The sequence below is a fragment of the Ostrinia furnacalis genome, unplaced genomic scaffold (genome assembly GCF_004193835.3).
Source record: "Ostrinia furnacalis isolate ACB-3 unplaced genomic scaffold, ASM419383v2 OfSCF0868, whole genome shotgun sequence".
Taxonomy (NCBI): domain Eukaryota; kingdom Metazoa; phylum Arthropoda; class Insecta; order Lepidoptera; family Crambidae; genus Ostrinia; species Ostrinia furnacalis.
In genome coordinates, this window is record NW_021131107.1 from 243969 (window position 1) to 268215 (window position 24247).

The 24247-nt window shown below is 40.3% G+C and overlaps 1 protein-coding gene across 6 annotated transcripts; it reads right to left on the bottom strand.

The window, feature by feature from the left end:
• Positions 1 to 13: 13 nt before the first annotated feature.
• On the bottom strand, positions 14 to 24222 carry LOC114350358 (transmembrane protein 87A). 6 transcript variants are annotated; one of them, XM_028301133.1, is made up of 12 exons: positions 23976 to 24222; positions 23713 to 23773; positions 23408 to 23499; positions 22541 to 22726; positions 20875 to 21024; positions 19896 to 20071; positions 13684 to 13791; positions 11086 to 11253; positions 10889 to 10939; positions 10149 to 10269; positions 8086 to 8233; positions 14 to 358 (listed from the first exon to the last, which is right to left on the bottom strand). In XM_028301133.1, the coding sequence occupies exons 1-12, from the start codon at positions 24063 to 24065 to the stop codon at positions 123 to 125; spliced, it is 1587 nt and encodes a 528-aa protein (XP_028156934.1). In that variant the 5' UTR covers positions 24066 to 24222; the 3' UTR covers positions 14 to 122. The 6 variants fall into 6 exon arrangements, with proteins under 6 accessions (XP_028156934.1, XP_028156932.1, XP_028156930.1 ...); XM_028301131.1 differs by having other exon boundaries at positions 10889 to 10974; positions 11121 to 11253; positions 23976 to 24221; XM_028301129.1 differs by lacking the exon at positions 13684 to 13791 and adding an exon at positions 14778 to 14885 and having other exon boundaries at positions 10889 to 10974; positions 11121 to 11253; positions 23976 to 24221.
• Between the last annotated feature and the right edge of the window lie 25 nt (positions 24223 to 24247).

Consider the following 24247-nt stretch of genomic DNA (forward strand, 5'->3'; position numbering starts at 1 on the left):
TGAAACTCAAGAATTTGTACGATATAGAACATTTACTCAAAAAACTTAAACCTACGATAGGTAAAAATGAAATCACAAGTTGACATTTACATAAATACTTTTTACATTATTCGATTAAGTAACTACTGCATTTTGGAGACTTCGAACTTGGTGTTTATTATCTCTTCGTCCGAGTCCAGAAGTGGGAGTGTGCTGGTTGGGATATTCTCTTCGACCCAGCGGAGGTCGGAGTCTAAAGAGTTACTACTTGGGTCAGGGTGGGAGGAATCTTTCCGCTCCTCCGTGTTGTCGCTGTTGTTGATACCGGGCCCTCGCATCTTCACGCCATACGCGTCGTTGACGAATTGCTCTTCCTCATCTGCAACAAAGAACAGTGTGAGATATTGCTGATTGTAATGAACCTGAGGTGGAACTGTGTAAAGCAATCGTAATCAATTGACAGTTCATAACGTACGATAAAGTCAGTTAAACAAAGCGTNTAGTTCCAAAATAGTGAACTGTCCTATGCATGACATTGACAGTGGGGCGCCACCGTCAATACCGGATCGCTGGTTTCGATTTTTGCCATGTTGGAAACCATATAGTTGAACGATGGTAGCGCCCCCCTGTCATTGAGTTTGGTGGGACAGTTCAGCGTGGGTCATCTATAAACAAAGCGTTTGACAGAATAATCGTACGTTATGAACTGTCAAATGATAACGACTGCTTTACACAATTCCACCTCTGACTTAACCCTCATTTAATTTACCTCGCGGATTGAGATTGATATAGTAAACATTTTTGGTAATAGAAACAAGACAACTGAGATGCACTAACCTAACTTTAACCGTAACTGTAACAGTAACCGTTACTAGTTGTAAAGGCATAGACTAATTGTACTTATTATATCGACGAAAAACTATCGAGAGTATCGGACGAAAAACTCGATAGTATTGCAATTGTCTTTAGTATCGATATCGAAGAAAACTATCACACGATACATAATATTATCGACATCGATATGCTATCGAAGGTTCCGTAACATCCTTGGTACAACAATGAGGTAAATACCCACCCACTTACGTTGTAAAAGTGCTTTTTAAAAGCCTACTTAAAAAATAAATTACTTTTATGAGTTTATACTAGAGATGAAACGGATATCCGGTAACTATCCGGCCTAAATTTACTATCCGGCCGGATACCGGATAGTAACTCACTATCCGGCCGGATACCGGATATTAAAAAACTACGACAATTTCCTATTACTAAAATGAAATACATTGATCTTTGAGGTAAATATCAATAAAATGGCTTATAATAGTGACGGCTTTTATTTAAAGTCCAATAAGTTACAAAAAGCCCTATTAAGGCCTTTCAAAAAACTAATTTCTTTTTCTGGGCTATTCTCTCTAATGGCGAATACATAAATGGTAAATATCTGTTAATGTCGAAATATTGCCAAATAAAATAGGCGATCTTTTTTTCACTGATGATGGTCTGATGTGATGACGACAAAATTAAATGATGCAGTTCAGTCAGATTACGCAGCGAGTAAACTATGTAATTTAATTTTCGCTATTCAATCACACACTCACGATGGCAAACGAAATCGCCCGAATTAATATGCCCCCTAGACAAGTGGCAAAATCTGACATTCTATTCGGACGAATTCGATTTTCGAAAAGTGTGACTAGTCTAATCTACTAATAGACCCACTGATCGCGTTCGNATAATGTTCATTAGTGGACGTCATAAAGCTGAAATTATGATGATGATAATTAATATTTTATTACGGAACCACTTGTTTCTTTTTTCTGTCTCTTCGACAACGGGAAGTATTCTGGACATGGTTGGAGAGCGTCACTTTCTTATGAACTTGGCAATGTCCAGTATACTGGACATAGGTTTTTCAGGAAACTGAAATAGTTAGATTTTTTGGGTATTTTTTCTGGGGTCCCATACAAGCTAAGAAACGAAATCTGTAACTGTTTTATAAATTTAACTAAAAAAAAATTCCGTCGAATGAAGGGTTAAAAGCACGGAAATTTTTCCTGTTAATGTCGAAATATTGCCAAATAAAATAGGCGATCTTTTTTTCACTGATGATGGTCTGATGTGATGACGACAAAATTAAATGATGCAGTTCAGTCAGATTACGCAGCGAGTAAACTATGTAATTTAATTTTCGCTATTCAATCACACACTCACGATGGCAAACGAAATCGCCCGAATTAATATGCCACCTAGACAAGTGGCAAAATCTGACATTCTATTCGGACGAATTCGATTTTCGAAAAGTGTGACTAGTCTAATCTACTAATAGACCCACTAAACGCGTTCGAAGCACCTGTGCGGCGCTAATCCAGACACGAAATGCAACGAGACAATGATGGGCCAACTATCCGGCCATCCGTTTCATCTCTAGTTTATACGGTGAGCAAAAATATCAGAAAAGTATTTATAATCCAGATTTGGGATTCTTTACATCTGAAATGGACAGTTTTAAAAATTGGAAAAAATCAAATGATAGCGCGATTGAAATACGCACAGTGACATCTAATTACTAAAAGCAAAAACTTAGAATCGTTTTCTAGTTCTGAATGAATTGATAGTTATAAGAACGATACATAATAATATTAGTTACATACATAAAGTAATATACGATTTAATTATTTTTCAAGACATTTTCTTATGTATAACAACATTCTACATACATATACCTAAAATGTATATTCGTACTTCATGTTAATATTAAATTCATACAGTATCAAGATCGTTTATCCAGTTTCCCCAGTTGCACTCAACAAAGTTTATTTTCTCCATTTGCCATGAGATTCTGGTACAAATATTAGCAGATGTTTGAAAAAAATATAAATAGGAAGCCATAGTTCCTCTGTAGTTGAAGTTCCTTTCCACCTTCAGCCTAATTGTCAGTTTCCACCAGGTGTGATGAAGGGCAAAAGCTTCTTTGTTGAGAATAAAAACAAGTTCTGTTCAGTTCAGTCTCTAAATCTATTCTACATAATGCGAAATTTAGAATTGCCCATATTAACTCACTTTAAGAAAGTCGAAAACATGAAACGGAATCTCCGACTTACGAGTGGAGCGGTTACAGGAAATAGTGGCCTATTGAGTACATGTTTTTTGTATTATTATGAACGATAATTAAGGACCTATGGAAGTTTTTTCTTAATTACAACTTTTAAGTTGAAAAGATCGTGATCTGCTAATAATAATAAGTTATTATGTTTTTATGTATTTAGCAAATAATTTATTTCCTTACAGGAAACACCCTGTATCTAAAACGGACAAAAATAAAATATAAATTATATCTTAACATGCATTTTTAAAAGCATAACTTATAAATAATTGTTCTATAGTTTTGTCCAATGACCCCAAGCACAAAATTCTACGTGCTCCCGGACCAGACTATACATTTTATTCTTTTTTAATTTTAATTACGGTTAGCTACAGCATTTCTGCTTCGCAACCGACCAAAAATATTTGATATTAATCAATAGTACGGAACCCTACATTACTTTCCGTCCGTCTGTCTGTCCGATGTAATAAAGTTGCCATGTACCGTTTTAAGAATTGGAAAAAATCAAATAATTGCGCGAGTCAACTACGCACAGCGACATCTAGTTACTAAAAGCAAAAACTATTTATTCTATCCACGCCCAACGGACCATGCTTTTTGCCACTAAATAATTCGTTTTGTATCCTGCGACGAGATGGCGTTGCTGTGCACCAATAACTAGGTCTGCCGGAATCTCATGGCATAAAAAAAATATTTTAAAACGTGTAATTTTATATGGCATTATTTATTGTATGTGATAAAACATACTTAGCGAGCTGGTTTGTCTTGTATTTGAAAATAACCGAAAAGAAAAAATTCACGATTTTTTTACTTAAATCTAGTCTTACTCTCTTAAAATGTATGGGGCTTGTGTCTGTTTTCTACTACTACTACTACTAATATACTGGTCATCACAAAAATCGGCCCACCTCACCACCTTTTACAGGAAAAGTCGTTTCTACGAACACAATCATGGTGCCCCAACAATATTGGTGTTATTTGAAAGCCCAATAAATATCCTTAGAGAAAAACACATTTTATTTCTTAATTTATTTCCCATTAGTTCCTCATTTGCCTTGAGATTCTGGTAGACCTATAGGTATAGTCCAATGATTTTGAAACAACCCAATATTGATAGTAGCGCCCTACTATTTAAAAACCGGCCAAGTGCGTGTCGGACTCACGCACAAAGGGTTCCGTACCATTGATTTATGAAATTAAAATTATTATTTTTTAATTTAAGTTATTTGTATGAAAGATTACGCGGTAATAAGCGGTTTACGATTTACGAGGTATTAAAAAAAACTACTTACTAGATCTCGTTCAAAACAATTTTCGTTTATAGTAATGTACATCATATGTTTTTTTTAGATTTTTCATTTTCTTATTTTAGAAGTTAGAGACCAACTTTTTTCCACTTTGGAAGCGTCTGTCACGCAAACTATTCGGTTTAGAAAAAAAGTATTTTAGAAACCTCGATATCATTTTTGAAGACCTATCCATAGATACCTCACACGTATGTGTTTGACGAAAACAAAATTTTTGAGTTTCAGTTCTATCTAAGTATGGGGAGCCCCCAATATTTATTATTATTTTTTTATTTTTGCATCAAAATCTTAATGCGGTTCACAGAATACATCTACTTACCAAGTTTCAACAGTATAGCTCTTATAGTTTCGGAAAAAAATGGCTGTGACATACGGACGGACAGACGGACCGACGGATAGACAGACAGACATGACGAATCTATAAGGGTTCCGTTTTTGCCATTTGGCTACGGAACCCTAAAAATGATAGAGTTTATCGGTGATTTGTGTAATAACAAATTACTAAGTCCCATTAGCCCCTCGTACTAAGCTAAATATGCTTGTATCACGAGTAAGTTCACCAGTCGAGCCGACGATCTTCTTAAGAACTAAATGACTAACAATAATATTCAGTGTGCTCACCATAAATTTAAATTNAGAGGATCAAATATTATTTTTGTTTACCAAATATTAAAAGAGTATGTTAAACATAAATAGTATGTTACCTTTAATGAAGATCATTCATAATTTATCCGTAGATCAACTAATATAGACCCAATAATTAATATAAAGATAAAATATAATAAAATACATCATTTATTTTTAAAAGTGCACATACAAAAAAGATCAATTAGTTTTTAGAGGATCAAATAATATTGTCCCATAAAAAATATATTTTAAAACGTGTAATTTTATATGGCATTGTTTATTGTATGTGATAAAAACATACTTTGACGACCTGGTTTTTCTTGTATTTTAAAATAAGTGAAAGGAAAAAATTCACGAATTTTTTACTTAAATCTATTCTTACTCTCTTAAAATGTATGGAGCTTGTGTCTGTTTTCTACTTCTACTAATATACTGGTCATCACAAAAATCGGCCCACCTCACCACCTTTTACAGGAAAACTCGTTTCTACTGACACAATCATGGTGCCCCAACAATATTGGTGTTATTTGAAAGCCCAATAAATATCCTTAGAGAAAAACACATTTAATTTCTTAATTTATTTCCCATTAGTTCCTCATTTGCCTTGAGATTCTGGTAGACCTATAGGTATAGTCCAATGATTTTGAAACAACCCAATATTGATAGTAGCGCCCTACTACTTAAAAACCGGCCAAGTGCGTGTCGGACTTACGCAGAAAGGGTTCCGTACCATTGATTTATGAACTTAAAATTATTATATTTTAATTTAAGTTATTTGTATGAAAGATTACGAGGTAATAAGCGGTTTACGATTTACGAGGTATTAAAAAAAACTACTTACTAGATCTCGTTCAAAACAATTTTTGTTGGTAGTTTTTATAGTAATGTACATCATATGTTTTTTTTAGATTTTTCATTTTCTTATTTTAGAAGTTAGAGGGGGGACGGGGGGACGGGACTAACTTTTTTCCACTTTGGAAGCGTCTGTCACGCAAACTATTCGGTTTAGAAAAAAAGTATTTTAGAAACCTCGATATCATTTTTGAAGACCTATCCATAGATACCCCACACGTATGTTTGACGAAAAAAAATTTTTTGAGTTTCAGTTCTAAGTATGGGGATTGGGGAGCCCCCAATATTTATTATTATTTTTTTATTTTTGCATCAAAATCTTAATGCGGTTCACAGAATACATCTACTCACCAAGTTTCAACAGTATAGCTCTTATAGTTTCGCAAAAAAATGGCTGTGACATACGGACGGACAGACGGAAGGACAGACAGACAGACAGACATGACGAATCTATTAGGGTTCCGTTTTTTGCCATTTGGCTACGGAACCCTAAAAATGATCGAGTTTATTAGTGATTTGTGTAATAACAAATTACTAATAGTCCCATTAGCCCCTCGTACTAAGCTAAATATGCTTGTATCACGAGTAAGCTCACCAGTCGAGCCGAGCGATCTTCTTAAGAAAAGAACTAAATGACTAACAATAATATTCAGTGTGCTCACCATGAGTTTAAATTAGATGTGATGTGGAGCGCCCCTATCAGTTACTTTCTAGAACTAAAATAGTTTCATAGTTTTCCAAGCTTTGGAGGAGCTAGCCCTACGCCAGCTTTGCCCCCCCCCCCCCAGGCCAGAAGCTGGGTATGAACAAATTACTAATAGTCCCATTAGCCCCTCGTACTAAGCTAAATATGCTTGTATCACGAGTAAGCTCACCAGTCGAGCCGAGCGATCTTCTTAAGAAAAGAACTAAATGACTAACAATAATATTCAGTGTGCTCACCATGAGTTTAAATTAGATGTGATGTGGAGCGCCCCTATCAGTTACTTTCTAGAACTAAAATAGTTTCATAGTTTTCCAAGCTTTGGAGGAGCTAGCCCTACGCCAGCTTTGCCCCCCCCCCCCAGGCCAGAAGCTGGGTATGACTTGCCCCCCTAGGCCAGAAGCTGGGTATGACTTGCCCCCCTATGCCAGAAGCTGAGTATGACTTGCCCCGCTAGGCCAGAAGCTGGGTATGACTTGCCCCCTAAGCCAGAAGCTGGGTATGACTTGCCCCCCTAGGCCAGAAGCTGGGTATGACTTGCCCCCCTAGGCCAGAAGCCAGAAGCTGGGTATGACTTGCCCCCATAGACCAGAAGCTGGGTATGACTTGCCCCCTTAGGCCGAAAGCTGGGTATGACTAGCCCCCCTAGGCCTGAAGCTGGGTATGACTTGCCCTCTTAGGCCAGAAGCTGGGTATGACTGGCCCCCTTAGGCCGAAAGCTGGGTATGACTTGCCCCCCTAGGCCAGAAGCTGGGTATGACTTGCCCTCTTAGGCCAGAAGCTGGGTATGACTTCCCCCCTCTAAGCCAGAAGCTAGGTACGCCCATGTCTAGCGCTTAAATCAGTATGTGCCTAAGGTATGTATGCGGCACGGGACGGTGTTTTTATGACGGTCAACTGAGGCACAGCACATGACGTCAGCACGCTACACTAGTCTTGTCTGTGAACACGTAGAATTTTGTCCAATGACCCAAAGCTACCCATCCTTATCGCTCGCGCGTAATTATGTTGCTATCGCGCTCGCACACTCACTGCGGGTGCCCGTCGCACAGTCACGACAGCAATAAAATTACACGCGAGCGATAAGGATGGGTAGCAAGGGGTCATTGGACAAAATTCTACGTGCTCACAGACCGGACTTTGCGAGATCGAATCAGAAATGAGGAGATCCGTAAACGAACCAAAGTCGCTGACATAACCAGACGGATTAGCAAGCTGACGTGGCAATGGGCAGGGCACATAGTACGCAGAACTGACGGCCGATGGGGCAGAAAGGTTCTGGAATGGAGGCCGCGTACCGGAAAACGCAGCGTGGAACGTCCACCTACAAGGTGGACCGACGACATCGTAAAGGTAGCAGGGAAGCGCTGGACGCAGGCCGCTACCAATCGATCAACATGGAAAGCATTGGGGGAGGCCTATGTTCAGCAGTGGACGTCCTATGGCTGAAATGATGATGGTGATGATGATCACAGACCGGGCTTTAGCACACAGACTGTCTCTGGGGAGGCACTGACCTTCGTCGTCTTCGGCGTTGTCTAGCAGCGGCGTGAAGGCGTAGCGCTGGTTGTTGTTGGTCGGCCGCCACAGCACCATAATGACAGTCAGCACACTCGCGAATAAGATGTGCCAGTACGCCTCGTCCATCCACACCTCCTTCCACTCCTGGAATGTTACGCGTAGGGTCTTAGTAAGTTTTTTTTTTTAACCGGCAGACAGTGATGACTGACTTTGTTGCGGCGCTTCTTCTCAGCACTTGCCAAATGTTTGTCTCGAAGCGCTGGTAGGGCAAAAAAAGAATGAGACATGTATAGGCTCCTTAAGAGCATTTGACGATTTGCAAGAACTAATTTAATTAGTCTAAACAAATAAAGAAAATTTTGATTTTGAACTAATATTCATCATCACTGGACGTCCACTGTTGAACATAGGCCTCCCCCCTTGATTTCCATATTGACCGGTTGTGGCACCGGCCATTTCAACTACAGGACGTCCACACCTCCTTCCACCCCTGGAATGTTACAACTCGGTCCAGTTACGTGACGTGACGTCACATCGCCGCTCTGATACGGACAGGGCTAACACAGGGAGATGTGCGGGTTAGTNTGGTTAGTGCGAGGGAGAGTCGCATCCCAGCGAGGTGCGCACCAGAGTAAATACAAATGAGTAGGTCATCTTCATAGAAACGCACCGAGCGCGGTTTGTATGTGAGCGCGCCAATACGTATGCGGCGCGCACGCACACACTGACAAAAATCGGCGCAACTCCCCGCTAATCCACGCTAAATTTTGTCAGTGTTAAAAGGTGATGGAGTGGACTGTATATTGTAGATAGGCCTGCCGGTGGTGATCTTATGCAAGAAGCAAGGAAACACTCCAAAATAGGGCCAAAACATTATATTGCTCAAGACATTATAACTAGAACACCAGAGCGTAGAAAAAGCAACTTCAAAATCTAAAACAATATTAAAAAAAAGGAAAAAACCATAAATAATATCAAAAAAGGATTACTGGCCAAACTGCCAGCAACAGTCAGTATGTGCGTGCGCGCCGCATACGTATTGGCGCGCTCACATACAAACCGCGCTCGGTGCGTTTCTATGAAGATAACCTACTCATTTGTATTTACTCTGTGCGCACTGCGCAGTAACTTGACCGGGTTGTAATGATCGTTTTAGTCATGACATCCGCTGTATGGACAAAGGCCTCATCCCAAGGATTTCCACAAGCACCCGTCCTGCGCTGCCCGCATCCAGGTTTTTCCCGCGACCTTCACCAGATCATCGGTCCACCTAGTGAGAGGCCTGCCCCCACTACGTCTTCCGGTCCGCGGTCACCACTCGAAATTCACTTTTATGCCTCGGCGGTCATCAGCTCTACGATCTATGTGCCCCAGCCACTACCAATTAATGAATGTTAGTAAGTAAAAAATATTCGCATTCGTATTTGTATTCGCAGGAAACGACGCGAACGTTCAGTTTGTATTTGACAAACAAAAAGGAAATCCCACAAAAACATTTTCATGTTTAATGTTGCTAAGAAAAACCGCATGAAAAAGTTATCTGATCTCACGTAGATCTAAGCTTCAAACTGTACACTTCGTCAAAATATGTGACATGGCCATTTCACTGTCGTAACACCATAGGCATAGGATTCAATTTTCATTACTTTTCTGTTAAGTATCCCAAAGTTCTTGTAGTAACAATACGGCGGCTGAGCCAAATCCTACTAATATTATAAATGCGAAAGTTTGGATGTCTGGATGTTTGTTACTCTTTCACGCAAAAACTACTGAACGGATTTTGATGCATCTTTACAGTATTATTGTTTATAACCCAGATTAACATATAGGCTACTAGCTTTCCGCCCGCCGCTTCGCCCGCGTGGAATTTTAGGCGTGAAAGAGAGACCGACAGACAGAGATACTTTCGCATTTATAATATTAGTAAGTATAGAAGTATAGATAATTTATGACGATATGTGACAAACGAAATTTTACGCGTGTGAAGCCGCGGGCAAAAGCTAGTTATGTCTAAAAATGTCAATGTATGTGTAAAAATAAACATTAGAATAATACTCACTCTAATACAATCTAATACTCTGTAGGATTTGATAGAGTACAGCATGAACACCACAGACGAAATGACCGCGAATATTAGTGTGTTCGTGAAGTGTCTGTACAGTGACAGCTTTATTGTGTTTCTGTAAGAAGAAAAAAACATCAATCAGTATTAAAAATAAATAAAATCAATGTTTCATTGGACGTAAGGCAAGGCATAATTTAAATGTTTTAGTGTTAAATGGTATTGTAATAATTAGTTTAAAATAAAGTATTCGTTGCACTGAATTTGTGTTCCTTTGGGCCAATCAACTGATTTTTATACAGTTTTCACCTAAGAAATAAAATAAATAATAAAACAGTGCTCGTTTGTCGCGTCATCATCAGTGTTCGGTTTTCGCGTCATCAGCAGCGCTTGGTTGTCGCGTCATCAGTAGTGCTATTGTCGCGTCATCAGCAGTGCTATTGTCGCGTCACCAGCAGTGCTATTGTCGCGTCACCAGCAGTGCTAATGTCGCGTCATCAGCAGTGCTATTGTCGCGTCACCAGCAGTGCTAATGTCGCGTCATCAGCAGCGCTTGGTTGTCGCGTCACCAGTAGTGCTATTGTCGCGTCATCAGCAGCGCTTGGTTGTCGCGTCACCAGCAGTGCTATAGTCGCGTCACAAGCAGTGCTATAGTCGCGTCATCAGCAGTGCTATTGTTGCGTCATTAGCAGCGCCCAGTTGTAGTGTCACAGCAGCGCTATAGTCGCGTCACTCACCTCCTCAGCTGCAGCGTGCGCATGGTGTGCGCGAGGGACACGAAGACCCACCAGCACACGGCGCTGTCCAGCAGCGACAGCGGCGCCTCGGACAGTAGCAGCGCCCGGTTGTCGCGTCACAGCAGCGCTATAGTCGCGTCACTCACCTCCTCAGCTGCAGCGTGCGCATGGTGTGCGCGAGGGACACGAAGACCCACCAGCACACGGCGCTGTCCAGCAGCGACAGCGGCGCCTCGGACAGTAGCAGCGCCCGGTTGCGGTCGCCGGCGCGGTGGTGGAGCCGCAGCCAGGCGTTGAGCGCGGCCAGAGCGAACCAAAGAAGACCCGCACCTACCACGCGTTGGAGAGCGGGGCCTAGGCGAGGCCTATAATAATAAAATAAATATCAAAGTCAAAGTCAAAGTCAAAATTTCTTTATTTGTTTGGACTAATAAATAGTTCTTACAAATCGTCATTTTGCTCTTAAGGAACCTCTACATGTCTCATAATCTTTTTACCCACCAGCGCTTCGAGACCAACATTTGGCAAGTGCTGAGAAGAAGCGCCGCAACAACTATCCTTGGATTGGACATTTTACACTGCGCCTTTAGTACCCTAAGCAAAGCTTGTACTATGGGTACTAGACAACGGATATAAACATACTTAAATACTTTTTTTTGAATACATACTTATTATACATAGAAAACACCCAGTCCAATACAAACAAATATGTTCATGCACACAAATGTTTGTACTGTGCGGGAACAATCACATAACAGAGTAAATACAATTTGTATTATACAAATGAGTAGGTCATCTTCATAGAAACGCACGTGCGCGGTAAATAAAGATATTGAACCCACGATCTAAGCGCCGCGAATCGCTCAGTGTGACGTAGGGTAATGAACATTGTAGCAAGGTTTCAAGTTACGTGCATACAACGCGCCAGAAGGTGGGACGTCTAAATGATAATTTTTCAGGCTTGGCCTCATACCAAGCAGATTAAAAACATTAATGAACATTTCAACGCCACCTGCGAATAGCGCGTTGCACTTGCAGCATTATGACCTGGCAAACAATCTGACCTAAAAAATCTGACTTGCCTCCCCAAGCCAGAAGCTGGGTACGCCCATGACCGGTGTGGCATTAGTATTTTTTTTACAAATACAACTTGTTTATATCACCAAATAATTGATCCACCTGTATAAGTATCAAAACACAGAGTGGCCTTCACAATAATACTACTAGGTAAGTATAGAAAAATTAGGACGTCCACTGCTGAATATAGGCCTCCATGGAAAGCATTGGGGCTTTTCATGTTTCCCGGATCCACCTGTATAAGTATCAAAACACAGAGTGGCAATCACACACAGAGTCTCAATAATAGTATTAAGTAAGTATAGAAAAAGTAGGTCGTTCACTTCTGAAAATAGGCCTCCATGGAAAGCATTGGGGCTTTTCATGTTTCCCGGATCCACTTGTATAAGTATCAAAACACAGAGTGGCAATCACACACAGAGTCACAATAATAGTATTAAGTAAGTATAGAAAAAGTAGGACGTCCACTGCTGAAAATAGGCCTCCATGGAAAGCATTGGTGCTTTCCATGTTGCCCGGCAGTGGACGTCCTATGGCTGAGCTGATGATGATGACAGAAAAAATAGAAATACAGGGTGTTAGGTAAATGGGTATATGAGCCTACACTAGCCCATGTTAACATGGTCATATAAATGGTATAGTGAAGTCAGAAATGGCAATGCCAGATTTTGTATGGAAAGTGGAAATTGCAATTTCTTACAAAACTTTGCGCGCAAAAAGCAAATCTAGTATGAAAATCATCAAACTTCTAATGCTCGTAACTCAGTTCAGACTGAGTTTAGAGGTATACATGTCATAGTAAGTTTGGTTTATTACACTATTTTGTAATCAAAANAGAACGGGTCTGCGTTGCCCGCCCCGCTCCCGCGCCGCCGCCGCTCCCGTCCCGCTGCCCGCTAAACTCGAGGCTGAGGCCTCGGTGTGATGTCGAGTAATGAACATTGTAGCAAAGTTTCAAGTTACGTGCATACAACGCGCTAGAAGGTGGGACGTCTAAATGATAATTTTTCAGGCTTGGCCTCATACCAAGCAGATAAAAAACATTAATGAACATTTCAACGCCACTTGTGAATAGCGCGTTGCACTTGCAGCATTATGACCTGGAAAACAATCTGACCTGGAAAACAATCTGACCTAAAAAATCTGACTTGCCTCCCCAAGCCAGAAGCTGGGTACGCCCATGACCGGTGTGGCATAGTATTTTTTTTACAAATACAACTTGTTTATATCCCCAAATAATTGATCCACCTGTATAAGTATCAAAACACAGAGTGGCAATCACACACAGAGTCACAATAATAGTATTAAGTAAGTATAGAAAAAGTAGGACGTCCACTGCTGAAAATAGGCCTCCATGGAAAGCATTGGTGCTTTCCATGTTGCCCGGCAGTGGACGTCCTATGGCTGAGCTGATGATGATGACAGAAAAAATAGAAATACAGGGTGGGTTAGGTAAATGGGTATATGAGCCTACACTAGCCCATGTTAACATGGTCATATAAATGGTATAGTGAAGTCAGAAATTTGATATCATCATTTTATTTTTTTTAATTTTTATTCAAAATAAATATTATTAAATCCGATTTGTATGAAAATTAAAATAATTAAAATGAAGTTATCAATTTTCTGACTTCACCATACCATTTATATGACTATGTTTACATGGGCTAGTGTCGGCTAAATACCCATTTACCTAACACCCTGTATAATCAACTTACTTGACGATCCCGAATCCCAGCGACACGATGATGACGAGCATCCTGGCGAGCGCGCGCTTGGCCACCGACACCCACTCGGCGAAAAGGTACGCCTCCAGGCTGAAGTAGCTGGAACACATCGGCGGCATTCGTTAGGCTTCGGTCAGCCAATGACAGGACGCGCGAACGAGGACAGGACGCGCGATCGAGGACAGGACGCGCGAACGAGGACGGGACGCGGGAACGAGGACAGGACTCGCGACCAATGACAGGACGCGCGAGTAGAAGTCGAGCCACAGAATAATATGAAGCACACGCATCCACCCACTCGGCGAACATGTACGCCCCCAGGCTGAAGTAGCTGGAACACATCGGCGGCATTCGTTAGGCTTCGGTCAGCCAATGACAGGACTCGCGACCAATGACAGGACGCGCGAACGAGGACAGGACGCGCGACCGAGGACGGGACGCGCGACCGAGGACTGGATGCGCGACCGAGGACAGGACGCGCGGCCGAAGACAGGACGCGCGACCGAGGACGGGACGCGCGACCGAGGACTGGATGCGCGACCGAGGACAGGACGCGCGGCCGAAGACAGGACGCGCGACCGAGGACAGGACGCGCGACCGAGGACAGGACGCGCGATCAATGACAGGACGCGCGACCAGTGACAGGACGCGCAACCTGTCATTGGCGTATGCAGTGATCGCCATCGCCGACGCGATCTGCACGCGTTGATTTGGCTGAAGCTTAAGGCTACTGGATTTACTATGCGACTTCAACCCAAACCTCGAACTCCAATGACAGTTTAACTTTCCCCTGGGATAAACTTGACCTTCATTGGTAAAGTTTTTATGGCGGTCAAGCTGTAAATCCTGGCTACACAGGAGTTGCAGTGGTGGGAACGAGAGGTGGGANTTTTGACATCATCATTTTAATTTTTTTAATTTTTATACAAAATAAATATTATTAAATCCGATTTGTATGAAAATTAAAATAATTAAAATGAAGTTATCAATTTTCTGACTTCACCATACCATTTATATGACTATGTTTACATGGGCTAGTGTCGGCTAAATACCCATTTACCTAACACCCTGTATAATCAACTCACTTGACGATCCCGAATCCCAGCGACACGATGATGACGAGCATCCTGGCGAGCGCGCGCTTGGCCACCGACACCCACTCGGCGAACAGGTACGCCTCCAGGCTGAAGTAGCTGGAACACATCGGCGGCATTCGTGAGGCTTCAGTCAGCCAATGACAGGACGCGCGACCGAGGACAGGACGCGCGAACCAAGACGGGACTCGCGACCAATGACAGGACGCGCGAGTAAAAGTCGAGCCACAGAATAATATGAAGCACACGCATCCCCCCCCTCCGTCACATGTCCGGCCAAATGAAGCACAGAGTCCGGCTTTTGTGATTTTGGACCTGGCAACCCTACGCGCGACCGAGGACAGGACACGAGGACAGGACGCGTGACCAATGACAGGACGCGCAACCTGTCATTGCGTATGCACGCGCAGTGATCGCCATCACCGACGCGATCTGCACGCGTTGATTTGGCTGAAGCTTAAGGCTACTGGATTTACTATGCGACTTCAACCCAAACCTCGAACTCCAATGACAGTTTAACCCCCGGGATAAACTTGACCTTCATTGGTAAAGTTTTTATGGCGGTCAAGCTGTAAATCCTGGCTACACAGGAGTTGCAGTGGTGGGAACGAGAGGTGGGAATAGTCCCGTAGCGGTCAAGGATCTACTCCTGCAACAAAGGAGTTGCACAAGAGGTGGGAATAGTCCCGTATCCGACTTCAAAAAAAGGATAAAATACTATCGATAGTATTGTTGCTCGTGAAGGATAAACTATCGATAGTATTGTCGCTTTTGAATAAAAAGCTATCGATACTATCGATTGTTCCAGACTATCGATAGTTTGGCAATTTACAATAGTATCGTTTACAATATTTGGGTATAATAGTCAATAGGCACAACAATAGGGTTATTGGAATACTTGAATTATTTCATATAGTTAACCATAACATTTAATTATATGTTTCCAAAGGACAATNTGTATCTATAAATGCACACTGCCAAGAAAAGGGTTAAATCAACTTGAGTCTTATGCCTTTTTTGTCTTTTATAATGAGTTTTCAAATCCGGATTATTTTTATGTGCAAAATTTATGAGGTTGTACCCTGAGATTAAAAGTGGAATATTCTCTAGCTAGCTACAGACAGACATGACGAACCTATAAGGGTTCCGTTTTTGCAATTTGGCTACGGAACCCTAAAAAGACATTAAAATTCGATTATTTATACAAATAGCAATCTTTTTGGGATCGGGAAGTAAGTAGCATTTCTGACTGTAGGCTTTGAAATATAATCCTCGATAGGAAAACATAGTCCGCCCATATTTTTCAGATTAACCACAGTTTTGATTTAGCAGACTGTAAATTTATACAGGTAGAAAATTTGTTTGGGACTAGAAGCGTATTGTAAAAATTTCCAAGGATAAATAATAATAATAAATAATTATTATTATTCGTTTCTGCTATAATTTTGTTCCTCGAGTAAGTCTTTTTCGTTTGATCATAAATCATTATAATCATACAGTAATAATAGCCATAGCATTGATTTTATTGATTTCGGATGAATACCTACGTGTCAACACAGGAATACATAATTATAATAATATTCTTTTCTAGATAAAAACAATTCCGTGAGTTAAATGCAGAGTTCTTAAGTGATAGATATTCGCCCCAACTTCCCCTGGCAGTGGTCTCTAGCTCACATGTCAAATTCAACCGTCAACCCTTGTCAAATTGAATAAAAATTAAAATTTAATTTTTTACTAATTAAACTGTATTTACGAATGAAATGACACATTTTTCTGGTTCATAATAGTGGCAGTGTAATTTGTACAACAACTAAAAACACACGAAGGCATATTATCAATCAATCAGGAAGGCAATCGGGAAGTGCATTCGTGGCTGTTCGCGGCAACCGATCATGTCCGACTGAATGCAAGAGGTCCAATTGTATCTCTTTTGCATTGCCATTCTTGAGCGGGTATAACGTATCTATACTATAAAAACATCTTAGGTACGAGCACGTCGGCATCGACCGCGACCTACAACATGCTAGCCGACTGGCCCATGAACCCTGAACGAACGTGCGCCGTAGGCACTCTACACCGACGGCACATTGAACTGGACACATTGAATTGTGTACATTATGTAAATCTTGTTTATAGCAATAGCATAACAGTAATAAACCAGATATCAACCGTCCGCGTTGTGTTTCATTTCTCCCACTGAGGCCAAAAAAACCTTAGTGCAGTCCTCCTTCCTATCAAACCTTTCTTTAAATCTAATTAAAGGTATTGTTAGGGCTCTAGGGACTACAAACGAAGCCAGAAAATAACTTGGTTATGAGTAACCAATACCTACTACCTATACCGCATGTAATCCTGTCTCATTCTATGGCCGCCTGAATAAACTTGAGTGAAAAAGTGTTTCCGCTGTCTCAATTGCATCAAAAGCTCCAAACAAATCATTTAATTCAGTTTCCATTTTGCCGAATAGGCGTGATAGACAATATGCGTGACAGTTGTGCTGACAGTGACAACCTGCACGCGCAGTGATCGCCATCGCGGTCGCGGCAGTGTGAAACAACTTTTGCACGCGCAGTGGTCGCCATCGCCATCGCCATCGCTGCACGCGTTGGTTTGTCCGAACCTTTAAGCTTTTTCAGATGAAAACTATCGATAGTTTTACTCTCGATAGTTCGGCAACATAGATTCCAGGGAAACCGAAGACAACCCTTCAAGTTGTATCTTGTATCCGTGAAAATATTTTTTAATACGGTTCACTTAAGCATTTATGCTTAGCAACCGTCCAAAAATATTAACGCGATTGAAGTTCGCGGGCTTAGCTAGTATTTAACGAAAGGTGACTGAATGTCTGTCTGTTTGTTTGTTACCTAAGAATTCAGTTGAGGACAGCTTTAAGAACTGGAAAAAATCAAATGATACCGCGAGTCAACTACGCACAGCGACATCTACAGACTAAAAGCAAAATCAGCACGTATTTGAACTTTGTTGACGGACATAACTGAAGTAATTTGTTCTGTTTCCTGAGGAGAGATGGCGTTGACTTATTTTAGTCTTGTATGATGTTCCATGTACCTTCCGCAGATGGCGCTACTTTCCAATTTTTTCTGTTAATAAAACATGAAAATATAAGTAAAACTAATAATAATATTGTGAAAGAATCATGAAAATATATCTACAAAAAAAGAAGTTACAGGGTCCTAAAGTAGCGCATAACAAATTTTCGCGCCATTTTGATCACGACAGTCATTCGGACGGAGTACAAACAGTAAATCACCACTAGTCCACAGGGGTTGCTGTTGATGCTGTTGACAAATCCAATTCTTTTTAAATCTAGTAATTTTTAATTTTTCAGCCACGGTCACTCAAGATTCTTTCTTAATAAAATTTAGTAACCTTTTTTTTTAAATATCCCAGACCTGCTGAACCTGCTGACCTGCAGAAACAGCTGACGTCAACTGTTTTGAACAATCGTATCGCAGAATCGAAGAAGCGCGTCTGTATTGGAGACGTAAAAAAATTGCGTAATCGGAGCTCATACAAAAAGAAGAAGACTTTGACATATTATAGTCTCATTCTCGACAACGCGCCATTGTTTTTGAAACTAGAACGGGCTGCGTGACATCACGGCACCGCCTATGTTTGAGTTCTACGCGAAAATATTATGTAGATAATTTAAATAATCTTCCAGCCCAGCCCGTGTCATACACAACGGCCATTGTCTCTACGAGCTATGTGCCCCGCCCACTGCCACTTGATTTTAGCAATTCTGCGAGCTATGTCGGTTACTTTGGTTTTCCTGCGGATCTCATTTATGATTCGATCACCCACCTTCGATTCGCGGACGATATCGTAATCATGGCTGAGACCTTGGAAGATCTAGGGCACAATGCTCGATGGTCTCAATAGAGCCTCTCAACAAGTGGACCTCTTATAACGGTTAACGTAAGTATTTCTACTTAGCAACCGTTCCAAAAATATTAACGCGATTGAAGTTCGCGGGCTTAGCTAGTATTTAAGGAGAAACTGACTGTCTGTCTGTTTGTTTGTTACCAATGCATACAGTTGAGGACAGCTTTAAGGACTGGAAAAAATCAAATGATATCGCGAGTTAACTACGCCCAGCGACATCTAGCGACTAGAAGCAAAAACTGCACGTATTTTGAACTTTGTTGACTGACATTACTGAAGTAATTTGTTCTGTTTACTGAGAAGAGATGGCGTTGACTTATTTTAGTCTTGTATGATGTTCTAAGTATCTTTCGCAGATGGCGCCACTAAGTGCGCTGTGAGCAAACTTTTTATGTCTTTATTTTTTCTATTTATTTGTATTAGTTTGCAAACGATTGTACAGCAACAGTACCTCTTCCATGGAAATAAGACGCCAGTGTTTAACTTGATGTACTGTCTCTACAAGGTTTTAATTTTTGCCATATTAAGTTTAACTCATTGGTCTCATATTTGGAGAACGCGTCCTGACTTAAAAGAAATTTTTTGTTGTCCACACGGCAAAACACTGATATAGTTCCAAAATGCTGGACTGTCCTGTCGATGACATTGACAGTGGGGCGCCACCGTCAATACCGGATCGCTGGTTCAGATTTTTGCCATGTTGGAAACCATATAGTTGAACGATGGTAGCGCCCCCCTGTCATTGAGTTTGGCGGGACAGTTCAGCGTGGGTCATCTATAATTTGATCACTGATCAGCCCCCCTAGACAAAATGCCAAATGTGACAGTTTTTACAGATTTATGTCCGAAAATGGTCGAAAAGCTTTTTTTTATACGGAGTTTCAACGGATTCGATTTTCGATTCGATTATAAAGTCCCCCTTGTCTAGACCCACTGGAGTCGACGACTTATTTTTTATAATATTATTTATGAATGAGGGCTATCGTTTCAGCGCTCACCAGTTAGCGCCACTGTAGAGTAAGGTCCTGTCACTTGCTAGTAGCGAAGACAGTGGCACCAACTTGAGAGCGCTAAAGTGGTAGGAGGACTATCGCATTCGCACTCATCAAGATGGCGCCACTGTAGAGTAAGGTCCTGTCAATCGCCAGGGGTGCCAACTGTTAAGTATAAAAACGATAGCCCTCATTGTATGGGACTTACCCGCTATTGTTGATAGCGGAGTAGACGCCATAGTAAGTAGCGCTTTCCACCATGCCCAGAAGCGCCACGCCGCCGATCCAGTACTGTATGCGTAGCAGGTCCCGCCACTGCAGGCCACAGACCAGCAGCCAACCCGCACATAGCACAGTGTAAACGCCGCACATAACGCCGAAGAACTGGAAACGATGGATAGAGGGTTTTATTTAGCTGTTGTTTAGTGTTGTTTACCTTGTAGCCATATTTTTGGGGTTTTGGTCTTTTTAGGGTTCCGTAGCCAAATGGATAGGTCTTCAAAAATGATATCGAGGTTTCTAAAATATTTTTTTTTTAAACCGAATAGTTTGCGTGACAGACGCTTCCAAAGTGGAAAAAAGTTGGTCCCCCCCCCCCTCTAACTTCTAAAATAAGAAAAACATATGATGTACATTACTATAAAAACTAACAACGAAAATTGTTTTGAACGAGATCTAGTAAGTAGTTTTTTTTAATACCTCGTAAATCGTAAACCGCTTATTACCGCGTAATCTTTCATACAAATAACTTAAACTAAAAAAAAAAAATTCATAAATCAATGGTACGGAACCCTTTGTGCGTGAGTCCGACACGCACTTGGCCGGTTTTTTCTTTTGTTTTTGGCCATGCCTATGATGTTACGGTCCATACAGTGACCTCCCCATTAAATTCCGCTAAAGTCACTACACGGTTCACGTACGCACGGCAAAAGTATCGACACGGTTAAAAAAGTTAAAGCAAAAAAAAAACAATTACAAAACGCACACAGATTACAAAACTATTTCAAAGTAAATTTATTAAATTTATGAATGGCCAACATTGTTAGAGAATGCTGAAATCATGAACAAACGTACTTACGTTGCTTGTTGTTATTTAAAAAAATTTGATTCGCAGAGGCTGCTCAAAGGGTATGATAGGTTAATAAATCATTACAAACTGATTAAAGTTACAAAACTTTGATAATTACCACTAATAGAGGCCACATAGCGGCGGAGAGGTATCCTGAAGGGGCCAACATCTCGACTTGCATCGAGCCCTTGAAGTTTGGTGAACTGGATATAGACATCTCCAGCTTGTATACCCCTTCCTTATCCACCATCAATAGGGGACGTATTTTCTGTGGAATAACAAGACAAACAAGTTATTAAAATTTCTTAACAATATCAGCATCAGCCACATCTCAAAGTAAATCTATACTAATATTATACAGGGTGTTAGGTAAATGGGTATATGAGCCGACACTAGCCCATGTTCACATGGGCATATAAATGGTATGGTGAAGTCAGAAATTTGATAGCATCATTGTATTTTTTTAAATTTTCATACAAAATAAATTTTATAAAATCCGATTTTTATGAAAATTAAAATAATTAAAATGAAAATATCTATTTTCTGACTTCACCATACCATTTATATGCCCATGTTAACATGGGTTAGTGTCGGCTCATATACCCATTTACCTAACACCCTGTATAAATGCGAAAGTAACTCTGTCTGTCAGTCTCTCTTTTACGCCTAAACCACTGAACCGATTTTGATGAAATTTGGCATAGAGATAGTGAGTCCCGGGAAAGGACATAGGATAGTTATTATCCCGGTTTTTGAAACAGGGACGCGCGGGATAATGTTTTCCTGTGACAGAAAACAAAATTACGAGGGCGAAGCCGCGGGTGGAAAGCTCGGTATAAATAACTTGAAAAAATCGAACTGCCTAAGGCGGGAATAGAAATCACGACCTTTCGTATTAAATACACATCCTCCATCCAGCTTAGGGAGCTTATACGCGACATTTTGCAGAGATACAAGCGCACACTTTACAGTGACTGCATCGCGATTGTATTGCGTGTGTGTAAAGGTGCAACTCAGTCAGGTCAGGTCAGAGAGGAATGGAAAGGAGCATGCTAGGATTGAAACTAATGGACAAGACCAGAAATACAGATATCAAGTGCAAAACGAAACTAACAGACATCCTGACACGCATCGATCAACTCAAATGGAGATGGGCGGGACATATGCTACGCTGTAACAAGGAGAAGTGGTGTAAACGGTTGACAGTGTGGTACCCAAGAGATAGCGCCAGAAACCGAGGTCGCAAGGCTTTAAGATGGGAGGATGAATTGAGGTTGACCGCAGGACCTCTATGGATGAGAGTGACGGAGGACAGAAGGCAATGGAAGGAGTTGGAGGAGGCCTTTGCCAATAGGCACACCGAAATCTTAGACATTTTGTGAAAGTTTTTTAAGTGAAGCATTTGTTCTATATAAGTGTTATCCTAAATTCAGAAAGCGTCAAATGTAAAATGTAAAAATGTTTCGGAAATAAAAGGCTTATTATTTTTATTTTTTATTATTATAAAGGTGCAACTGTCTTGATACTGCATCGCGACTAAATCGCGTTTGATTCGCTACAAAAAGTCATTTGAACAGTGTCCTAAAGCTTCAACTGGCCAATGACAGGACGCGCGACCTTTCATTGGCCTATGAACGCGTCGGCGATGGCGATTTGCACGCGTTGGTTTGGTTGTAGCTTAATTAATTATCAAAACTTAAAAAATATTGTCTCAGGTTGGGAATTGAACCCACAATCTTTCGCTTGCCTGGCTCTCTGTAAGTTTTTCTACTGAAGATACATACCGCGTCTCTTCCCCCTATTTGCTTATCAGCATTTTCAGGGAGTTTATACTTTTCATCTTGCAAAATGTAAGATGTCCCATTGTGGCAGTTGTACGTCGTTGGTCCGGTCCCAGCTTGAACTAAATTACTTGAATTGCTAGTGTCGGGGACGGACCTTTCAACTCGTCGTGGACATTCTACTATTTGCTGAAAAAATACAAAAATATACATTCAAACTTTGCAGTTAAAAACTATGTATTGATAACATTATTCCAGGTTACAATTTTGATGATAAGCTTAATCGTAAATGGTTATCTGTGTTTGACATCAATAGATAACGTCCCCAACTTCGGTGACTAACAGACTAGATTATCATGTACAAGAACGTTTACGGTGTGTTTGATGTAAGAAAGAAAGTATTTATTTGATGCGAGTATTAAAAGCGTTACAAATAAATAACAACTTAAACACTAAAAACAGAGTACACTGTACTCATATAAATAAAGAATACTTATGAAGGTAATTATTATTTATTTAAAAAAGTATAAAATTAAGACTATCTTAAGTTTATATTGGAGATCTGAGTGGAGAAAAAAGGAAATTTTATTAGTATGGATTAATTTAAAAAAGTACAACATTCATATTTACTTAATTTTATGATTTATAAGTACCTACTACATTTCAGTAGGTAGGTGCTAAAATCTAACCATCATCATTATTAAGGTAAATGTTATTCAAATCTTATCAAAACTACAATAAATGTGCTTATAATGGCAATGATTATCGCTCCAACGTTAATTAAAACTTCCCATTAATCACGCAATACTTTTAATTGTGTCAATAACCTTGTAATAATAATGTTAGTACAGAAATGTTTTAATTACGTACCTGTTCAAAGTAGTGGAAATAGTCCGGTGAGCACGGGAATGGAGACCAGTGATATGACACCGTAACGTTCGCAGCTTCCTTGCCACAGTGTACTGTAATATAGCAACAGAAAACCCAATAATAACAACAAAAATACGTTGATCAAACTCCAACTACTAGAAACCACTTTTATGATTACTTTTAGGAGTATTTATGATTAAAATGAGCGAGTATGACGTAATACATAAATTAATAATAATAAAAATGAATCAAACACTTAAAATCTAGTTATTTTCAAAAATTAGCAACATAAATTGTATACTCACAAACTATAATCAACTTAGAATTTTTAAAAAGAGATTTGGCCAATTGAAAGCCGCAATTTCCCTGAAATAGAACACATCGCAATGAATAATAGGAAACATTCTAATTTTTACACAGATAAATCGATGCAAGAGGTCTTTTTTTCTGTAGGCGTTAACTACAATGCAACGCAATATGTTTATAGTAATATCGTACGGATTAACTTGAATTTCCTCTAATATGAGAAGGATAAAGAGATAAGGATAGTAAATAAACACTTTTATACCCCGTTTAGCGGTAAATCCCATCTTCCAACATCGGAAAAGCTAAGTGATACACTAATTAATGCTGCTAAAATAAATAAGCGGCGAAACATTTTGATGAGATCTCTATAAACTGGAAGAACAAGAAATTATTTATTGTTCTCAAAATTTATTCTAAACCACATTTTCAGGGGGTTTTTGTAACAAATAGATATTTTTTTTCGTAAACCGTGACACACCACAACACTTGACGAAATTCGATTGTCACTGTCAATGTCAAAGTAGTTAGTTTTTA

Bases quoted from the DNA above. Each gene is read 5' to 3' on its own strand.
- LOC114350358 (XM_028301133.1), bottom strand. From the start codon at position 24,065: ATGTTTCGCCGCTTATTTATTTTAGCAGCATTAATTAGTGTATCACTT. The intron at 20,072-20,874 runs GTAATTATCAAA...CATCGTTTCCAG, and splicing joins CTATGTGGCCTCTATTAGTG to TTCTTCGGCGTTATGTGCGG. The intron at 359-8,085 runs GTCAGTGCCTCC...TCTTTGTTGCAG, and splicing joins CAACGCCGAAGACGACGAAG to ATGAGGAAGAGCAATTCGTC.